Source organism: Microcebus murinus, chromosome 8 (assembly GCF_040939455.1).
Source record: "Microcebus murinus isolate Inina chromosome 8, M.murinus_Inina_mat1.0, whole genome shotgun sequence".
Lineage (NCBI taxonomy): Eukaryota > Metazoa > Chordata > Mammalia > Primates > Cheirogaleidae > Microcebus > Microcebus murinus.
The window spans coordinates 52,673,063-52,694,794 of record NC_134111.1 but is presented as its reverse complement, the minus strand read 5'-3'; the positions used below and the strand labels follow the sequence as shown (position 1 = coordinate 52,694,794).

At 45.8% G+C, this 21,732-nt stretch overlaps 1 protein-coding gene across 1 annotated transcript; it reads left to right on the top strand.

The window, feature by feature from the left end:
* Positions 1–4,680: 4,680 nt before the first annotated feature.
* On the top strand, positions 4,681–20,160 carry CHRNA1 (cholinergic receptor nicotinic alpha 1 subunit). Its single transcript, XM_012753433.3, has 9 exons — positions 4,681–4,844; positions 10,179–10,324; positions 10,441–10,485; positions 12,094–12,203; positions 14,320–14,515; positions 15,218–15,455; positions 17,843–18,066; positions 19,212–19,451; positions 19,758–20,160. Exons 1-9 carry the CDS (start codon positions 4,802–4,804, stop codon positions 19,887–19,889), a joined length of 1,374 nt encoding a protein of 457 aa, XP_012608887.2. The 5' UTR covers positions 4,681–4,801; the 3' UTR covers positions 19,890–20,160.
* Positions 20,161–21,732: the final 1,572 nt, after the last annotated feature.

Below are 21,732 nucleotides of genomic sequence, written 5' to 3'. Positions count from 1 at the left end.
AAGAAATGAAAACAGCTACATTATTTGAGGAACATATTTTTATGTATTTTGCAAGTTATAGAAAAGCATATAATAAATCCCATTTAAAACATTTTTAGTGGTGTTTCTGCCTGCTCCCTGCCACACAATCAATTGCTTTGATCATTACTGTTGGGTCATTATGATCATCATGTAGATAGGCTGTTATTTCTCTTACCCCAAAAAAGGGGGCACAAAACAAATTCTTTTGCCTCCATTTCTCCCACCAGTTACCACTTGATTTCTTCATTACCCTTTGCAGTAAAGCCCCTCCAATTCCGTCCCTCTTAAACCTACTCCAGCCAGGTTTTGTACGTGTCAAAGTCGCCAGCAGCCTCATATCTGTCCTCATCCTATGGCGCCCTCAGCAGCATGGGACTCAGCGCCGCCTGCCCTGCTCCCTGTACTGGTCCTCCGCGGGCTTCTAGAGCGCCCCCTGCTGGGGAATCTGCTCCTCCTCCTCTTCTCCCTGCTGTTCAATGTCAGTCCTCATCTCTTCTCTGACTATACTCATTCCTTTGACCTTATCCACACGTGGCTTTAGACACCATCTGCCCTGGACTAGATCTCCTAAATCCAACTGCCTGCTCACATTTCCCACAGACATCTCAAACCCATCCCGTCCGTCACAGAACTCCTCATTTCCCCCTTGAAACCTGCTCACCCACAGGCTGCCTTAATCCACTTTACTTGCTGGCACCTAAATCCTTCCTAATGCACAAGCCACAACCCTGCAAATCATCTTTAACGCCTTTTTCTTGCATCCTAGATCCAATCCTTCAGGAAATCCTGTTAGACCCCACGTCAAAATCTATTTTCCAAATCCAACGACTTCTTACCACCTTCGCTGCCACCACTCTGGTCCAGTCCACCCCCACCGGCCGCGTGGACCACTGCAGCGGCTCCTATCTTGTCCCCCACAGCCTCGTGTCCGCACGGCAGCCAGCACTGACCTTTGACAGCTTGTCAGACGATGGCACTCCTCGGCTTGAATGCTGCGGCAGCTCCTCATCTCACAGCGAAAGCCTACAGGGCGTGCTGTGTCCCCCTTCCCGGGGCTCCTCTCTGATGGCTCCTAGCTGTGTCCCCGTCACTCATCCCGCTCCGGCCTGCGGCTTCCTCCCTGTGCCCGAGCACACAGGCCCATTCCCCTAAGGGACTCCACGTTGCTGCCCACTCTGCCTGGCACGTCCTCTCACGGACAGCTCACCTCTCTCTGGCCAAAGTCACGTCCTCAGCGAAGCCCACCCTACCTGCCAAGTTTAAAACTGCAATCCTCCTCCAGCTGTCCTGGTCCCTTTTAATCTGCTTTGTTTTTTTCCCTTTTCCTATAGTATTGTTTGTCTCATAACATCATAAACAAAGTACTTGTTAGTAATTTTACAAATATACTTTTTATTGCCCTTCTCCTCCAATGAGAATACACTTTTCCTGAGGAAGAGAAATTTTTGTCTGTTGGGTTTATTGGTGTCTCCCAAATGCCTAGAGCAGTGCTTGGCACATCGCAAAACCCAAAGAAAAAAATGTTTGCACGAATGCATATATGGAAAGGATCTAAATAAATAGATGCAAACTAAACAGTTAATGATAAATATTTCTGGGTAGAATAATGGCTCTTTTTGTTCATCTGTTTTCCAATTTTTCTATAATAAATTCAAATTACTTGAGTAATAAACGTTTTAATAAAAAAAAATAGGTTTATTCCTGAGGTCAATCGCAGTTTGGGCAACTGTTTTCAGTCTACCTTGTCCACTGTTCCCCGACAGAAGAGGTTTGGTGAGATGATGGAAATGTGGGGAAGCACCCAGTAACATCATTGTGAAGACCCCCTGCCCAGGCGGTGGGAGAAATTCTGTCTTGATTTGAGGACCCCCAGAAACTGATCCTGAAAGGAGTTTATTTGAGAGGTGGCAGAGTGGGGAAAGGAGACAGAGAAGAGAAGGAAGCTGACAAAGGGGGGTTATTAAGCCACTTCCACCATGGGCAAAGGGGGTCTGTCCCACCGAGGAGCTCTGAGGGTAAAGCATGCCTGGGAGTCATCCACCAAGGGGTGAGGAAGCTGGGGTGTTTATCCTCCCACACTGGTTGGGGCCTGTTTCTGGAGGCAGTAGCATTTTTGCACTTCCAGCTTGTCCCATGTGTTCCTATCACCAGGGGGTGGGGGGAAATCCCTCAGGCAGAGAGCTGCAGGTGTTGGCTGTAAGCAGAAAGCCCAGGGAACCTGGGTGGGCACAGGAGGGTCTGTGACAGATTCCATGAGTCGACCTGAATTTGCTCTCTGGGAGAACTCCCTTGTCTGTTGCTGTCCGAGGTTCCTGGCCGTGTCCCCTGGGAGGTTCTTCCCTGACCCTCACCCCCAACAGCCACGTGGGAAGCAGGCAATGGGAGAGCGCCCACCTGGGGAGACAGTGCAGAGTTTGTATCTTGCTCTCTGCAGGTGCGCGTCTGGGCGCTCAAGGACTGTCCTAAGCCTTGAGCAACCAAAGCTTTTGTTTTCTGGGCTCATGAATTCTTTGGCAATCTTATTCCTTCAAATACTTAGTTAGCTTCTGAAATACTTGTTTCCAGTCATTTCCACATGCCAGTATGCACACAGAGGGTTCTTCTGAAGCGTGATTTATTCCTTTGCATCCTAACCCCTATGCCTCTCTCCTTCTCGGAGGTTGAAAAAATAGGATTCAGCATGAAGAAAGCAGCCTTCCACTGACCTTTGCTGTAATGGGGAAACTGATTAACGAGAAGTCTTAACGGGCCTTTGTTGCTCTAAGCCTTTTTTCCATGTTATCACTTGCTCTTTGGAATTCAAAGCAGAAGACTTCAGATTTTTGGACTCATTCTATTCCTTTTTCATTTCTGTTCTTGAACCAGTGAACCTTGCCTGAGCTCAACTCTTCCTTGTACTGACTTGCTAAGCAAAGCAAGCAAGAATGCACACGCACTAACTTTGTGCTCATCAACCTCTTCTCCGAGAGCCTCAGGCTCGGCAGACACTTTGCTCACCAGGAAACTGAGGAAAACAGTTTTATTAAATAATTTGCTACTATATATAACATGGATCTTCATCTTTTGAGCCTCCAGTATCAATTGTCTTGGCTCCTCTGCAATGCTATATATTTTAGAGTTCATTTTTAACCGCAGGACCCCACTGCAAGGGCCTGCGTTTTGTATTAATTATGGTGACACTAGCTGCCGTACAAATAAACCCAAGGATTTTAATGGCTCAACACACTATATGTTTTGTTCTTCCTGAAATAGCACTGAGTGGTGACCGGTTTGGTGGGGGGGCTCCCTCCATGCAGGCAATCAAGGATCCAGAACGTCAAAAGCAAGGCCACCTTCAGTACGGACTTCCAAAGTTGACCTCAGGGTCAAGTCCATTTCAGCCGGTCAGACCACTAGAAGGGCACCAAGCCCATACTAGTGGGCTCTGGAAGGAGGTTTGTGAGTCTAAGAAACTTCTCACCTGTCACTAGCTAGAGCTCAGTCCCATGGCTCCATTTAGATGGAAAGGGCTGGGCAGGGCCGGGGGATGCATTCCCCAGCCAGGCAGCCACGGGCTATGCTACGGAAGGCACAGAACCAACTTTCTTCCACCAACAGTTAACAGATGGTGGGAGGTTATTCCACCATCTAAACAGAAAAATATGAGTAATGTGATCTTGCAGCTCTCTGCTCTACCCGCCAAGCCCCTTCTCTAATGACTGGGGGCATTTGTCCAGATGCTAACCTTGGCTTGAGAGACCTTTGTCACCCAGTCCAATTGGGAAGGAGTCACAGAAGAAACAGGCGGGGTATCTCTAACTGCTTCCCTCCATGAACCCACTTCAAACCCTGCAAAGCAGCTCAGTTTGGGTAAAAATACTCCTGAAACCGAGAAATTACAAACTGCTGTTTCTTAGGGTGTTTTTTAAACAAAGGAATTGAAAAGCGGAACCACTCTGCTCTTTGCTTCCCTGAGCGAGAGTGGGCAGAGGAGCGATGGGAGCAAGCAGGAACGTGGAACCACTGCTGGTGGGGTGGGACACCGTTTCCCGGTAATTACCCTTCACTCGAACCGCAGGACAGGGGAGGTGGGCGATTGGCTCCAGCTAACAGCCCCCGTGCGATAGGCATTGCCTGGTACACAGATAGGGGTTGGAACCGCCACCCGGGGGTGGGGGGGGAGTAAAGCCAGTGTCATGGAAGAAGCCATCTTTGTTAACAACCAAGCCCAGTCAAACATGGGGGCCTCTCTGCACCAACACCAACCACACTTGTCTGGGATTCATGCAGTCACAGAAGTCCCAGGCCTAACGTCCAAGCAGAGGAAATGAATTTTCATGTGTGTACAATGTGGACTTTTGTGGTTTAGCATAAACAGCTGTCTACTCAGACCAAATGGCCCTGATCAAATCAACCCACAGAGATGAAGTTCTGGTTTACACAAAAGGGAGGGGGTTGCTCACCATTCAAAATAATTTCTTCCTTACTCTAAGTTTGTTCATTAAGACCTGACTCACGGTGCATTTAAAATGTAATGCAGTTCATACTCAACTCGCCGAGGGTGCAGCAATTGTGTAAAGCCGGGCACATCCATAACAGCGTCAGGCCCGCAGCGGCTCCCTGGGCTCCGGGGCTGTGGGCAGCTCAGCTGTCACTGCAGCAAACAGGTGGTGTAAAGCAATAGCTCCACTGAGCCGACTCACTTTCCAAACCCTCTAGCAGCGAAGCCTCCAGCCAGAGAGTGCCAGTGAGCAGCACAGGCCACCGCTCTGCCACCGGTCCACCCCAGTGCCCACAGCCCATGGAGCCCTGGCCTCTCCTCCTGCTCCTTGGCCTCTGCTCGGGTAAGTGCTAGGGCTGGGGTGGGGAGAGGGCTCTGCTTTGAGGCTGAAGCACTAGAGACCCCCAAGCCAAAATCTTGCTTTTTTGATGGGTAGACAGAATGGCAGGGCCTCTGTTTCTTCCTGATGTTGGCTCAATTGGGTTTTTAGATAAAGATTTTTAGTTTGTGTCAAAAGCTACAAGGCAGACATGCAGGGCTCTCCCTCCACCAGTGCCTGGCACCCAACTCACCCAAACGAGCACTCGGCACCACTTGCAGAACCTGGCCCACTTGTAGCCTGGGGCTGCTTTCATGTTTGAGCAACTCCCAGGCTTTGCGATTTATAATCACAAACAATATAGTTAACAAGTCCTTTTACTGCTCTAGGAGAATTCTAACAATGAAGAGGATTGATTGACAGCCACATGTGCTAGAGACAGAAACCTGTTAATAATTGTAACTAAACTCTCTCTACAAAGATAGAAATATTTTATAATTTTTTTAAACTTCTGAAGTTAAAATAAATTCCATATGAATGCATTCCTGTCTACTTTTTTAAAGGAGGTTACTGTATATAGGTTTGGGTTTGAATTGAAACTATAAAACCCACACAGCCCTTGACCTGCATTCTACTCTGGAATGTGTCACGACACAGCAGCCAAAACACTATCCTGAGTCCCAAACTTCCGGTAAAGGGAAACAGGAGATGTTTGCTGATTGCTTCATATAAAAGTTTACTGGTGATATCATCCCAACTGAGAAACAAGGTGGCTGACATCCTGTGATTCCTCTTTTCTAATATTTCTCTGACAAACACAGGGCTTCTGGACAAGAGGTAAAGAGCTTTATTATTAATTTTTTTCAAGAGCAGAGTTGAGGAAAATAGCCTAAACTCAGATACATTATATCCTGTGGGATTTGGACTTGATCCAACCAAAGCTAGCCTGGGTGGGTGGGTGGGTGGGTGTGGGTGGGTGTGTGTGGGTGTGTGTGTGTGTGTGTGTGTGTGTGTGTGTGTGTGTGTGAATACCACTCTCAATGAAAATTCTTAAATGATATGTTTCCATATAAAAATACTTAGGAGATCTCTTAAGACACTAAAGACCTCCAAAAATGCATGTTTAGCTATTAAAAGAAGTATGTAATATGTATTTAGATCAAACCTGGAGTTTTCTGGTATCAATTCCCATGGGTGGTTCATAGAATTTTAGAACTAGATCCACAGTCCAATAACCTCAGTTTTTTATTATAAGGAAACTGAAGGTGAAAGACATGAACTGGCCTGCCCAAGGTCACTTAGTTTATGAATTTTGGAATGTGATCAGTTGGACAGTCAGTTTGTTACATGCACAGTCAGAAAACACAGACCAAAATTGCCAAAGGAACAAGAACCACAGCATCAGATTAAGATAAGAACTACCCCCAGTGACTAGTAACTGTTCAAAATTCCTTTTGCCTAACCCAGGGGCTGTTTCCTACATAAAAATACAGATTGAACCAGTCTGGTACAAGAAGAACATTTTGAAATTATGGTTGAGTCCCCCTACTAAGAATCAGTCCTTCATGGGCAAACTTCTCATTTATATCAGAGTCATTTTTCTTGTGTTAGCTTAACACATAATGATCTCTGTTCCATTTATACAGTACTTTGCATTTCAACCTTTTCCTCTCTTCCACCTACAGAATCCCAAGAACTTCACTGCCACCTTTCTTACAGCATAGGACTTTCTAATTTGTTCAGAGTTATTTATGTAAATGACAAATGCCAGTCTCCCTGAGGGTAGAAAGACAGGATTCATGTCAGATTCACCTTTGAATATCTCAAAGCTCCTAAAACAATGCTTTGCATGCAGTAAACACTCAACAAATATCTGACAAATGAATTAATATTACCACCATCTGAATAAAGATTATGAATATAATTTTGCTAAAAAGGGAGATTGGACATTATTGAATTGTTTATCTGCACGTTCATTTATTTACACCCTATCTTTTTATGAAAGGTATTTACTGTGATTCACTGAATCCATGAAGCACTGGTCCAACTCTCCAGACCATTTTGGAGTCTGGAAGGGAATCATACAGTTCTGACTTCAAGTCCTGTAAGTTTTCTATCATTCTACCCTGCTTTAGAGAAAAAAAGAAAAGAATACCAATGAAACCAATCTAAGAAATGGAGGCTTCCTCAGAAATGCCTTATGGGAGGAACAAGGCAGCTTGTTATCAGCTAGGGTGGGAGAGGAGGCAGTGACTGCTACTAGAATGCTGGCATGCCTGCTTCCCTGCTTCCCCTTCTCCTTAGTGGACTGGAGGGTTGGTCTGCATAATGTTCCTGCTACATAATGCTGACCATCTGCTATAGCCATTGCTTTCTAGTACGTTCTTCTTGTCAAACTGGAATAAACAGTCACTTAAAAATAAGCAGCCCAGGGCAATGCCAAAGCAGCAGCTTCAAACTCTGTGGCCAAGGCACTCAGAGATCTGTTCCCACCTCCAGCCCTGACCGTGGGGTGGATGGGGCCAGGGACAGACAAGGCCTGGAGGACAGAAGGATCACTGGGTCCCAGGGGCTCAATGGGGTGGCTGTGAAAACTGGGTCTTTAAACAACACACTCCCTTGGAACATCCTCGAATGCAGATGGTTTTAGGGAGAGGCCACGTGAAAGCTCTGCATGGTTCAGTGGGCCCCGTGGGTGGCCTTAGAAATTGGGGGTTCAAAAAACTTGGGAAACTAGAAACATAGAGGTAGGCTAGGTCAGTGGTTCCATACATAGGGCCCATGAAGATAACAATGAAGATATTTAAGCTACACTGAAAGCTTCAAATATCAGAATGGAAATGATACATTTACCTTTGAGGAGGAGGCAAAGTGCCTCTGTTTGCAATCCCACCTCTAATGAGCTGGGGAGCCACGAACACGTCACTGAGCTCATGTACCTCAGGCTCATCTGCAAAGTAGGAGTGAACACTTACCTCGCAGGATCATTGCAAGGACTGAGTAAGATAACACAAACACAGGGGCTTCAACAAAGCTCTATGGGGTAATTAAAACATACACTTTGGGGCGATGAAAATGCATCGACTTATTGCATAACGTTGCAATTTATGCAGACCCAAAGTTCTAGGTAAAAAAGAGTGGTTGAGAAAATAGGATCTGGATTTGAATCCTGGCTCCACCACTTATGAAATCTGGGCAAGTCACTTAACCTCCGTAAGCCTCAATTTCCTCTTCTGTAAAGTGAGGACAATAATAGTATCCACCTCACCCACTGAGGATTGAAAGAGTAAGTATATATAAAGCACATAGAAGTGTGTCTGGCACATAAAAGGTTGGATGTGTTGGCTAATGTATTTATTGGCTAATAAAAATAGAAAAAGTAATTACTTCTAAGTTCAAACTTTGTTGACAAACTCTTCTAGCTGTAGGACTCAAGGAGAAAAGTAATAAAGAAAAATAATAATTTGTCTTAGAAGTGATAAGTTAATACTACTGAGCAAAAAGGGAAAGCATCTCATTCATTCAATTTTCAAGTCTTCTTGGCCCAGGGAGAAGTCATGGTGGCTTCAGCAAAAACCTGCGGAAAGGGGAGATCTGGTTACACGGATCAGAGCAAAAGGATCGTGTGTCTGCTTCCTCTCCCAGCCCTAAACAGGCAGTCCTCAATCCATGCAAGGCTTCAGTTACAAAGATCCTTCAAAAGGCCCTTGCTGGAATTTGGAGCTCATTTTCTCATAGGAATAGCATACATGCAGTGGTCGGGGCTCCCAGACAGCCCACAATGCACTCCTAATAGTACGAGTTAGTGCAGGAGCACAGCGCAGAATGGCAGGGTTCTAATCCGAGCTTTGCCCTTACCAGCTGCATGACCTTGGGCAACTCATCCAGCCTCTGACTCTCAGGTGAAAATGTCTGCCCGCCCGCTTCATCCAAGGCCGGCAAGGATCACATAACATATCAGACAGCAAACGGCTGCGGGCTATGAGAGTACTAGACAGTATTGCTCTCTATCCTGAAGGGAAATGTACTAAAGATTCCTTGGAATCACTTGTGTTCCAAATATGAGTCTCAAACCCAGGTCAACATAGCACAGAGATTTCAGTCTATTTTAAAAACTCAACGGGGACATATGTCTACTAGCAGTGGTGTTTTTTTTAATCATGGTAAAATACTCATTACATAAAATTTCATCTCTCCTCCAAGTACCTGCCTGCTTTCTAACTCTATAGATTTATCTATTCTGGATTTTTTTGAGAGACAGAGTCTCATTCTGTCACCCTGGCATGCAGTGGCACCATCATACCTCACTGCAACCTCAAACTCCTGGGCTCAAGCGATCCTCCTGCCTCAGCCTCCTAAGTAGCTGGGACTACAGGCACGTGCCACCATGCCTGGCAAATTTTTCTATTTTTAGTAGAGATGGGGTCTTGCTCTTGCTCAGGCTGGTCTCAAACTCCTGACCTCAAGAGAGATCTCCCGGCTTGGCCTCCCAGAGTGCTAGGATGACAGGCATGAGACACACATCCGGCTTCTATTCTGGATATTTTACATAAATGAAATCATACAGGATGTGCCCCTTTGTGTCTGGCTTCTTTTACTCAGCATAATGTGTTCAAGGTTCACATATGTTGCATCATGTATCAGCACGTCATTCCTTTTTATGGCTGAGTTCAACCATTTATCTGTTGATGGACACTTGAGTTGTTTTCACCTTTTGACTATTGTAAAGAGTGCTGTATTCTTTGGGGTATGTACCCAGGAATGGCATTGCCAGATCATGTGGTAACTCTGTTTAACTTCTTAAGGAAATGCCATTTTACGTTCCCATCAGCAACAAAGTTTCATTTTCTCTATACTACCAGCCCTAGTTATTGTCCACTTTGTTAACTATGGCCTTTCTAGCAGATGTGAGCCAGCATCTAGGTTTGGCTGTTCATGGAATCCTGAGATCTGAGGCCAGCCAGTCCAAGACTTCATTACAGCATGACAAGACTCGGAAATACTAGACTGTCTTTGCTTTTCTGTGGACATTTTATTCGTGTGTGTGTCTGTGTGTGTGTGTGTGTGTTCGTGTGCGTACCTGCCAAACTTGATTAAGCCAGGGGCTATATTAAGGAATGTCACCTGTCCAGAGTACAACTGTTGCGATAACCTGGCACGCCCCACTGTTGCCCAGTAAGCGACCACCCCAGCAACTGTGCTTGGAAAGGGACCTAAGGCAATCATCCTGCATCCGGGAGCCCTTCCGCAAGCGGCCCTCGCGCCTTCCAGTCGCTAGTTAGGCCTTAATTCCTCACGTTCGTGTGTATGGAGCTTGGGAGCAGAGTCTGACAGTGCGTGTGTCATTTGCTGTCTCAGCTGGCCTTGTCCTGGGCTCCGAACATGAGACCCGTCTGGTGGCAAAGCTATTTGAAGACTACAGCAGCGTGGTGCGGCCAGTGGAAGACCACCGCCAGATCGTGCAGGTCACCGTGGGCCTGCAGCTGATACAGCTCATCAACGTGGTGAGACAAGAGCGCTCGGGGGTGGGGGGTGGGGGGGCGGCACATCTGCACACCCCAGGGCCTCCTCCCCTTGGCTACCCCCACCCCCTAAAGATGAGGCCTTATTCTTTTTGCAGGATGAAGTAAATCAGATTGTGACAACCAATGTTCGTCTGAAACAGGTAATTCAGCTGGATAATTGCATTTTATTCATTTTTATTCACCCTGCAATTAACTTGGGCCAATGGGTAATCAATTTGTGTAGCAGGGGTATATACCAAAAGTCTGAAAGTATTTTGGGATGGTGGGAGAATGGATCCTATTTGAGTTTTGTTTATATGTCTTTACTTTGGCCTTTTCTGTGTGCATTAGTTTGCTGGGGCTGCCGTAACAAAGCACTGCAAACTGGGTGACTTAAACAACAGAAAGTTATCATCTTACAGCTCTGGAAGCTACAAGTCCAAAGTCAAGGAGTTGGCAGGGTTGGTTCTTTTTGAGGGACATGAGGGAAGGTTCAGTCCCAGTCCTCTCTCGTCGGCTTGTAGGTGACTTGTCTTCGGCTTGTCTTGTCTCAGCTTGTCTTTACATACACATGGTTCTCCCTGTGTACATGTAGGATATACATATATGTGCAAATATGTTTAAATTTCTCCTTTTTACAAGGACACCAGTCACATTGGATGGGGTCTACCTTAATGACTTTGTTTTAACTTTTTTTTTTTTTTTTTTGAGATAGAGTCTCACTCTGTTTCCCAGGCTGGAGTGCAATGGCATCGGCCCAGCTCACAGGAACCTCAAACTCCTGGGCTCAAGGGATCCTCCTGCCTCAGCCTCCTGAGTAGCTGGGACTACAGGCATGCACCACCATGCCTGGCTAATCTTTTCTATTTTTAGTAGAGATGGGGTCTCATTCTTGCTCAGGCTGGTCTCAAACTCCTGAGCTCAAAGGATCCTTCTGCCTCAGCCTCCCAGAGTGCTAGGATCACAGGCATGAGCCACTGCACCCAGCCTCTCATTTTAACTTACCTCTGTAAAGAATCTATCTCCAAACAAGATCACATTCTGAAGTGCTGAGGGTTAGGACTTCAGTATGAATTTTAGGGGACACAATTCAACCCACTGACATTGTGTTATCCAGCTTTGCTGCACTGGACACATACAGGTTGAGTACCTTTTACCTGAAATCCGGGGGACCAGAAGTGTTTTGGATTTCCAGTTGTTTCAGATTTTGGAATATTTGCATATACTTACCAGCTGAGCATACCTAATCTGAAAATCTGAAATCCTCCAATGAGCATTTCCTTTGAGTGTCATGTTGGTGCTCAAAAGGATTTTGGAGCATTTTAGATTTCAGATTCTGAATGTTCAACCTTTTATAATGTAAGAAAACATAATACTTTTTAAAAACAGTGATGCCTATTTGAGGAAAGTGTTCACACTAGGGTCAGTCTCCTTTCCTGGGGGGAGACAGTGTGACACCATGGATCTGCCACCTCCTAGCTTCATGACTTGGGGGTACCTTTGTTTCTTCATCTGTAAAATGGGGCCAATAATCACTCTTACCTCACAGGATTGGGAGGACTAAATGAATTATTAATAATATAGTTAAAGGGCTTGGAACAGTGCCTGCATACAGTCAGCACTATCTATTTGCTGTTCTTGTTTACTAAAATGAAAGCTGAATTCTGAATGAAACTTTTCTTACCCAAGCACAATTTCTGCCAATATCTGAACTGCTATGCCTCTTGGGGCTCTCGATAACCCTAGACTTTAAATGCCTTTGTTTCTAGCAATGGGTGGATTACAACCTAAAATGGAATCCAGATGATTATGGTGGTGTTAAAAAAATCCACATTCCCTCAGAGAAGATCTGGCGCCCAGACATTGTTCTCTATAACAAGTAAGCAAAACAGACGGGAAGGGACAGGGAGCTCTTGGAACCTGGCAGGGGCAGGGAGGGGGGAGGGAGAGGGGGAGGGGCGAGGGGAAGGGGGTGGGGGGGAGTGCCCTAGCGGAAGGGCCACGCACTCACCACTGCTAACGTTAAATAAGCCTCAAAAACCAAGAGCCAAGTCGACAGACTAGGGGTGCCATATGGTGTCTCATGTCATGATTATCAGAGCCAACAATTATCAGAGCCAAATTGAATCTGGACTGAGAGTGGGGGACATTTAACCCCTAAGAGCTCCTGAAGGGCACGTGACAACCACACCACCCAAACCTCATATGTCCGAGTTCCTTGCAATCAAATGTCCTCCCTACCAAATAGGTCTGAACCCATCCCGGGGTTGCTGTGCATCACATCCCGAATGCCACCCCGGCACCAAGCGCTGCTGACAGCCAGGGACACCCACATTACCCATCCATGGGGCCCCGAGACAGACTGCATATAGTGAAATTAGAATACGATTCAAGACATTCTGGTTTAATGACACTTTCATTATCATATGCCCTTCATTTGTCAGGGAATGTTCCTTTCAAAGAGCATCCTCCCCAGGCAGGAGCATGTGACACCGGCTGGGAGGATTTACAGCCTGACTTTATACAACACGTGTCAGGGGTCGAGGGAGCTGTGCGTCCTAGCAGACTTAGGGGAGGTGACAGGGGGAGTGAATGAAAATGATACGCTTTAAGATGGCCCCTCCCCAGTCAGCCAGCCTTGATTTTCTACCACATATTGTCCATTCAACCTTGAGCCAAATTACCCAGTCATTTGTGTGACCTTTTTGGACAAATGGGCTGACGAAGCAGACTACCTTGTGTTCAGTTTCTCTTTCAGCAAGAGTCTGAGGGACACGATTATAACCCTTTGGTCCTCTTGACACACACTCAGGAACACCCTGATGGAGAGAACCCTGTGTCACCTGCTCTCAGGGACAGACTCTGACCAAACTGTGACTCTGCTATGTGAGGTTCTTTTGGGAAGGTCCAGTGCCACACAGTTTTCTGATAACAAGCCCCCACTTCAGGCCCAAGGAAAAATCAGTGGGAAGGAAATCTCTTGTTTTATGACATGAGGGACCAACACATGACAGTAAGTCCCTGAAACCCCACTGAGGCCAGCCCCGCCCCACACCACCCATTCGACATCTCTTTAAATGCCCTACCGCCTGCCAAGTCCCTGCAAACAGGCTGTTTACAGAAGGAGTAAGCTGCCCGCTGGATAGGGCCTGCACAAGTGGCTTCTTATTTTTTAGTACATCCCATGGTGGTTTTTTTTGTTAAATAAGAAATTACCACCAACATTTGAAAATGGGGAAATATCCCATTAAAATCTGGATTTTTTTAAAACTCTGTAGAAAAATCCCACATTTAAAACTCTGGAAATTTTTGATTTAAAAAACAAATCTAGATTTCCAACTTCTGAGAAAGAATCCAAATACCTGGCAACATCAGGCCTTCACTCCCACGTGGACGCCACGGGCAACGCTGTGTGGCGGCGCCTTCCTGAGCAGAGGGGGCTCTCTGTTCGGCACCGTCCTCACCCGCCTGGCCCTGGCGGCATCTGAGTTTGGGACCCACCTCACTGAGTTCTAAATAGTTCTTGGAAAGGTAGTAGCTCCTCCCCTAGCCTGCTCGGCACAGTAATGAGCTGCTGCAGGTGATTTAATTTAAAATTCCTGTTTTTTCCCCAATTAACTCTCAAAGTATATCAAGGAGTGGAGAGATGGAGATTAACATTATAGATACTACCAAGAACTGAAAAAAGAAAATCTGGGATGCAGTGGACCCATGTTACCTGTTACTTCTTGACAACTGTAGATTCTTCCCAGATATTCTGGTTTGGGGATCATTTAGATGGTGTGCAGGAATCTGCATTTTTAAAAAAGCACCCCAGTGATTCTCATTATCAAGTTTGGGAAACATTGCAATAGATAAAAAGTGACACTGCCCAAAAGCAAGCTTCTATAATTAGTGCCTGAATAATTAACAGCTGTCTCCTGTTAATATCCCCAAGCAGAATGGAAGGCTCATCTGTCACTTGGAGCCATTTTCCTCTTTTATCCCAACTGTAGTGCAGATGGTGACTTCGCCATTGTCAAGTTCACCAAAGTGCTGCTGGACTACACTGGCCACATCACATGGACACCTCCAGCCATCTTTAAAAGCTACTGTGAGATCATCGTCACCCACTTTCCCTTTGATGAACAGAACTGCAGCATGAAGCTGGGTACCTGGACCTACGATGGCTCTGTGGTGGCCATCAACCCGGTAGGTGGTGACTGCATGGGATGAGGTTGGTTTCAGGAAAAGTGTGATTCAGATCTCCAACTCAGCCTGGACAAGCACAGGCTCTTAGCACCAGCTATAGCTTGGTACTCATCTAGCTTGATGGCTCTAATTCAGGGGTCCTCACACTTTTTAAACAGGGGGCCAGTTCACTGTCCCTCAGACCGCTAGAGGGCTGTTGGAGAGTGCGGTGAACATTCCACACATGCGCACCGTGGGCCCAGGACGAGTCGGCTGCTAAGCAGGACAGGCAGCGGTGGCAAAAACACCCGGCCAGCCGGATAAATGTCCTCGGCAGGCCGCAGTTTGAGGACCAATTAGTAATTGGTTGGGAAAGTTCTTGATGTGCTGCACTTGACAAGTAACTGGGAGCTTAAGTGGATTGATTCCCTATGCCCAGAATTCTGATTTAATCAGCGTTGGGTGGGGCTAGGGCACCAATATGTTTTAAAGCCCCCGAGTGATCTGAATGGGTAGCCCAAATGGAGAATACCAATAGTCCAAACCCCCTTTATGTTACAGGAAAGGAACCTAAGGCCCCAAAACATTAGTGGCCCAGGGTCATCCCTCTGGGTATGTGACCCACAGAGCTGGAGCCTGAGGTCTTGTCACCGCTGATTGTGAAACCCTGCCCCTCCTCGGGGTGGTGTGGCTGGGATCTCCAAACCTCATTTCACTTCTCAGGAAAGCGACAAGCCAGACCTGAGCAACTTCATGGAGAGTGGGGAGTGGGTGATCAAGGAGTCCCGTGGCTGGAAGCACTGGGTGTTCTACTCCTGCTGCCCCACCACCCCCTACCTGGACATCACCTACCACTTCGTCATGCAGCGCCTGCCACTCTACTTCATCGTCAACGTCATCATCCCCTGCCTGCTCTTCTCCTTCTTAACCGGCCTGGTGTTCTACCTGCCCACAGACTCAGGTGGGTGCGGTTGCCATGACTGCTGCTGCCGGCGCTGATGGCTCTCGTGCTGCTATTTTGGGGAAAGCCAGAAATAATCGTGTGCTAACAAACAGGCAGAGACCCAAAGCATCCTCACCGGGAGGATGGATTTATTGAGTGGCCATGCGCTGCAGGGAAAGTCACTGTGGGTGGAGTTCACAGCTGGGGCAGACACCTGGAGTGGGCAGAGAGCTGAACATGACCTTAAAGGTGCACGTCCACAGCTCAGCCTAGTTAAAGTGAATTAACCACCAATGCCTATTTGCTAAATACCAACTGTGTGCCCAGAAATGTCCTGGGTAAGGTGTGTGACCACAGGTGCTTCTCATGCCCCTATGAAGTCACTTTCTATGTACTGACTAATCCAGATCTTGCTCCTTTGCTGATTGTCACTTGAAAATATGAAATAGCTCTTGCATGTCTGTTTTCTAGACCACAACTCCCAGGGGACCATTCTTTCTCACATATCAGCCTGGACAACTCACTCAGTTCCTACTGAGTAATCACATCTGCCACATAATTTCATCAAACACCAACAATCTACCAAGAAGGGGAAAAGGTACTTGTATGCCTGCCAGCAAGTTACTACTCATAAACAATTTTTGGTACAGGCAGTCCTCAAACATGCAACAGGTAGCAATTTTATCAAAATGATTTTAAAAAACCCACAAAAGCTTAAATGCAACTTGCCAACAAGGACAAAAGATTATTCATTCACTCATTCAACAAATATTTGTTGAACAACTGTTAGTGGCAGGCAGACAGAGAATTAGAAAGTGCCTCACCCTACACAATGCATGTTCTAGTGAATGTACTTGTTTTTAAACAAATGATGACAAACACAAACCTTTTTTCAAGTCTCCAATCACATAGAACTTTTTAAAGTGAATAGAGGAAACACTGTCAGGGCATTATGGAATCTAATTAGACTGTCTATAAATATTAAAGGATTGATGCTTGAAAAGCATTTAGGACAATGGCCATGCTTGGTAAGTGTTAGTTATTATTATTCTAATTAATCCAGAAATCTTATGTAACTTGATAAATATTTTGTATTTATAATTCTGTCTTCTTTTTCACTTTTGAAGGCTTTCCTTCACATCAGGTAGAATTAACAATTTGTTTGCATCTACTCTGTATCCTGCACATACTTCAATGCTAGCATCTGGAAGCATCCAGTGTGGGCAGAGCTCGGTACTAGAAGGCAGGGCAACACAAGGGTTTCCCAAGAACACCAACAGCAAGACCAGTCCAAGGAAAGTCCCTTCCAAAGCTTCTCTACCATGTCAATCCCCACAAAAATACCCCAGTGCAGTCCAGCCCCAACCTTCCTGCCACCATGCTTGCCCAGCCAAGACTTCTGAGATTACAGGGCCAGGAAAATCCCTGCTTCCTTAAAATGAAAAACAAAACAAAATAAGACATAGGTGAGAAGATGAACTTCCTCTTGGATGAAAGTGAGTGGTATGAAATCATCGTTATCAGAAGATCATTCAGGTTGCCATGGAGAAGTCCTTGGCAGTTCAGATTTTGCCCTTTTGTTGGTTTCGGTCTTGTGGTTTGCTCTTATAATGAGAAAAATATACATGTACTTCAGGGCTTCCTATCATCTGCTGGGTAACAAGTAGAACAGGCTGTGGTTCAGTTTTATGAGGTTTGATACATTCTGCTGCAGAAGAAAACCCACCACCCACATCCAACTTGCCAGCTCCGAACTCCTCTAAATTCCTTAGGTTCCACCAAGAAATGGAATTCTGGCCATGAGATGAAGTAGGTATTTGCTGCTGGGCATTCTCTCAAGAAATGCTTGCCACTTGCAGTAGAGCGATGGTGTGGAGGTCATTGCATAGGAAATTTTGCAGAAAAGAATTTCCTTACGATAATGCTCGAGAACATGCCAGCCACATGTCTCTACCCCTTGGGTTTTGGTGGTGAATTCGTTTGCTCTGGCTGCCATAACAAAATACCACAGACTGGGTGGTTTGAACAACAGAAATTTATTTTCTCACAGTTCTGGAGACTAGAAGTCAAAGAGCAAGATGGTGGCAGGGTTGGTTTCTCTGGAGACCTCACTCCTTTGTTTGTAGACAGCCGTCTTGTCCCTGTGTCCTCACGTGGTCTTCCCTCTGTGTATCTGTCCGCACCCTAATGGCCTCTTCTTATAAGGACACCAGTCATACTGGACTAGCCCTCCCCCCTTCACACCCCATATGACCTCATTTTAACTTAATTACCTCTGTAAAGGCCCTGTCTCCAAACACAGTCACATTCCGAGGCCCTGGAGCTTAGGACTTAAACATATAAATGGGCGGGGCGCGGGGGCACAATCATAGATGGGTTGTTGTGTTTCCCTTTTGTCTCTCCAGGGGAGAAGATGACTCTGAGCATCTCTGTCTTACTGTCTTTGACCGTGTTCCTTCTGGTCATCGTGGAGCTGATTCCTTCCACCTCCAGCGCGGTGCCCTTGATCGGGAAATACATGCTGTTCACCATGGTGTTCGTCATCGCGTCCATCATCATCACCGTCATCGTCATCAACACGCACCACCGCTCGCCCAGCACCCACGTCATGCCCGAGTGGGTGCGGAAGGTGCGTGGGCATGGCCCCGTGGGCTTCACACAGGGGACATGGACAGGTCTCCCCCTCCACGCAGCCGGTGGATTTCTAGCTAACACTTGGGGGTATTTAGGAACTGAAAGTCCTCTCTGGGCTTTTGGGGAATTTTGGAAGGAACTTTCTTTGGCTTCATTCTAGGGACAAATAACTCATGTAGCCTTCCCAGAGAGAAAGAAAAACAGAATTAACAAAACCCACTCCAAATTCAAGCTTAAAGAATCCCTTTGATTAGAAAAGATGAATACATTGCTGTCCTTTTATTCTAATGCTATGAAATTCTCAAGATTTGTTTGTATGTCTTCCAATTTGTGAACAGACTTGCTTATTTTTTGCTGGCAAAATCATCTGTTGAGAATAGAATTAGGGCTAGAGATGGGAGGGGCTAGATAAGGAAGGGTCAAAAAGTGAGTTTTAGTGAGAAACTTGGTATCAAATATTTACATTCTTGAATTTAAAAATGTAACATTTCCAATATGTCCTTTTTAAGAAAATAAAACTTCACAGAGTCACCAAAATCCAGGATCTTTCGTGCAAAATGCAAAATATTTGTCAGGAATTGACAGAGAAACTACCACTTAATAATGTACTCTTTCTGGAGGAGATTAAGAGTCCCTGTTTCTATGAAGACTGTTAGATGACTCCCGGCAAAATCTATGCTTCAGTTCCTTCAGGAACAAAAAACAGAAGAAAACAGTCTGTTTTGTGTGACCGGAAGCTTATGTATCTGAGGCGGAGAGGCCCCTCCTTTTGCCATATGAGCGTGGGCACACGTCGCCCGGGCATTTCCGGTGCCCAGAGCGGGTCCTGAAGCTTTAAGCGCCCTTGGCGTCTAGTGAGGTCGATGGCTGCGCACGTGCTCCCTCCAGTGGCGAGCTGCTCACATTACAGAATCATCACTGTTAACCACAGTGATTTGACATGCCCCAGGGTAAATAGGAAGGAATCTTTGAGAAACTCTTGTATAGACCTTTTATTTTAAGGACAAGGAAGCTGAGGCCCAGAGAAGCTGAATGACTTGCCCAAGGTCACATTGCTAATTCAAAGACAGTTTGGTGCTTGCCCTGTTGATGGTAATTCTCAATGATGGTAATCATTCATGGATTTCTTTTTTGTGTTAGGTTTTTATCGACACTATCCCAAACATCATGTTTTTCTCCACAATGAAAAGGCCATCCAGAGAAAAGCAAGACAAAAAGATTTTTACAGAAGACATTGATATTTCTGACATTTCTGGGAAGCCAGGGCCTACGCCCATGGGCTTCCACTCTCCGCTGATCAAACACCCGGAGGTGAAAAGTGCCATCGAGGGCGTCAAATACATCGCCGAGACCATGAAGTCAGACCAGGAGTCCAACAACGTAAGCTTCGAGGCTGGTGACCTGCACCTCTGTGTTTAAGTGATCAAATGCATGAGTATTGACGGATGGGTTTGGCTTGATCCCTAGGTTGGCATTCAAGAGAGAAGTTGTACCTTGGTGACCACCTTTAGTCCACTTTTTAAGTCATTGTGAACAATGTATTCAAAAATAAAGATCATAATGCCAGCCAAGGGATATTGAGGGCTTCAAGATCTACAAATCGAAGGGCCCACAGATGGTGCAAAGCATGAACACTGTGAGTCCAGTAACCACCTTAGGGAATTCTAACATTTTCTTCTCTCCCAGGCGGCCGAGGAGTGGAAGTATGTTGCGATGGTGATGGACCACATTCTGCTCGGAGTCTTCATGCTCGTCTGCATCATCGGAACCCTAGCTGTGTTTGCAGGCCGGCTCATTGAGTTAAATCAGCAAGGATAAACAGAGGCTGAGTTGAGCCCGGCTCTGCCCAGGACCTGCCAGAGCAGAGAAGGCAGGAAAGAGGGGAAATTTGCCAACGTTGATACACTCTCCCTTATCAAACATGTAATTTTCTCTACTTATTAGTAATGATAAGATTTATGTTTACGTAAGGTTATGGCCATGAAATGTTTTCACATTGCTTCTCCCTTCAACCCTGCTGTGTCTCTCTGGAGTGAACTCTTCAGTAAATGAAACTGGATTGCTAAAAAATGGTGTCTGCCCAAGATAACCACAGTTTTCTGTTGCATTGTCATTGCTGTTGTATTTATTTTTCCTAACCACTAGACCACCAGGAAGTTGCTGTTGTTTTTTTAATCAAAGTGTATCCTTTGCTTAAGAGCCAGTTTGTACCTACTAGGACACTAGTCCCCATGAAAAGATAAAGCATTTGATTTAGAGAGAGAGGAATAGGCACCAAAATGCAAACTGCATCAAAAATCCATGTTTTAAGTAGATTTCTAGAACTGGGAGGTGAGGGTGCCATCTAATACAGCATCTGGGTTTGATTCTCAGGGTCTGAAGGAAAACAGGTCCTAACAGTATTGAGTGTAAGGGCCAGGGACTATAGGAATTGTCTCACCTATATGGTTTTTATTTCATCCTTGTAACTTTCATAACATCCCTATGATGTCTCTAGTTTACCAATGAGAAAACTGAATTTCAGGGAGGTTAAGTTCTTTGCTCAAACTAGAAGTAGAAGAACTGAGATTTGAATCCAAACCCTGAGATTGCAAAGCAATTCCGAGCTAAGCCAGTTGCTCTCCTGGCCACCTGTGGCCCAGTCAAGGCCATTTTGTCACTTTGGTCAGTATTTCTGAGAGCTTTAGTCTTAGCACCAACCAGCTTTCTGCCTTCCCATTTAAACTTTCTGCCCCCCCCCCCCAGTCTCTACTCCAGTCATGTTCAGGATTCAAGTTCTGCAAATGAAACCAGAAATGTGTGCATACATCATCACCATTTCTACAGTTCTGAAGAAGTAGGAGAGAAAGTGATTACTTTTCTCCATAGTAAACTTTAATCCACAATATACTTTACCCAAGAACTAGAAACTGTGCAGCTCTGGGCTCAGTAGTGGCCTTCTAAACACCACAACCTATCTGTATTTGTCAGGGTTCTCCAGAGAGATGGAACCAATAAGATATGTATATATATAGAGAGAGGGGATTTATTAGAAGAATTGGCTCATGCACTTATGGAGGCTGGGAAGTCCCATGACAGACCATCTGCAAGCTAGAGACCCGGGATGCCACTAAGTGTGGTTCAGTCCAAGTCCAAAGGCCTCAGAACCAGAAAAGCCAGTGGTGTCACTCTCAGTCTGAGACTGAAAACCTGAGAACCTGGGGTGCCATTGGTCTAAGTCCTGAAGCCTAAAGGACACAGAGACTGGAGTTCTGATGTCCAAGGCAGGAGGAGAGGGGTGTCCCAGATACAACAAGAGAAACAAGAATTTGCTTTTCCTCTGCCTTTTTGTGTTCCATCCGGGACCTCCAACCAAATGGATGGTGCCTGCCCACACTGAGGATGGATCTTGCCCCTCAGTCCACCGACTGACACATCAGTCTCCTCTGGAAACACCCAGAAATGATGCATTACCAGTTCTCTAGGTCTTCCTTAATCTAGTCAAGTTGACACCTAAAATTAACCATCACAAGTCTGCCCCCTATCAACTTGACACCCACACACATCTCCTTAAACATACTTCGTCTCCACATAAAGACAAAACCGAGGTAATGGTCGCACCTAACATAATCCAGCTATCCTGTGAGCAACCAAAAAGACACTAATGCCTTCTGCGAGCAAA

What these genes read in the sequence shown, in the direction of transcription:
- CHRNA1 (XM_012753433.3), top strand. Translation starts at nt 4,802, where the DNA reads ATGGAGCCCTGGCCTCTCCTCCTGCTCCTTGGCCTCTGCTCGG. An exon ending in GCTCCTTGGCCTCTGCTCGG is followed by an intron (nt 4,845 to 10,178) that starts GTAAGTGCTAGG and finishes TTGCTGTCTCAG; the next exon opens with CTGGCCTTGTCCTGGGCTCC. An exon ending in CTACCTGCCCACAGACTCAG is followed by an intron (nt 15,456 to 17,842) that starts GTGGGTGCGGTT and finishes TTGTCTCTCCAG; the next exon opens with GGGAGAAGATGACTCTGAGC.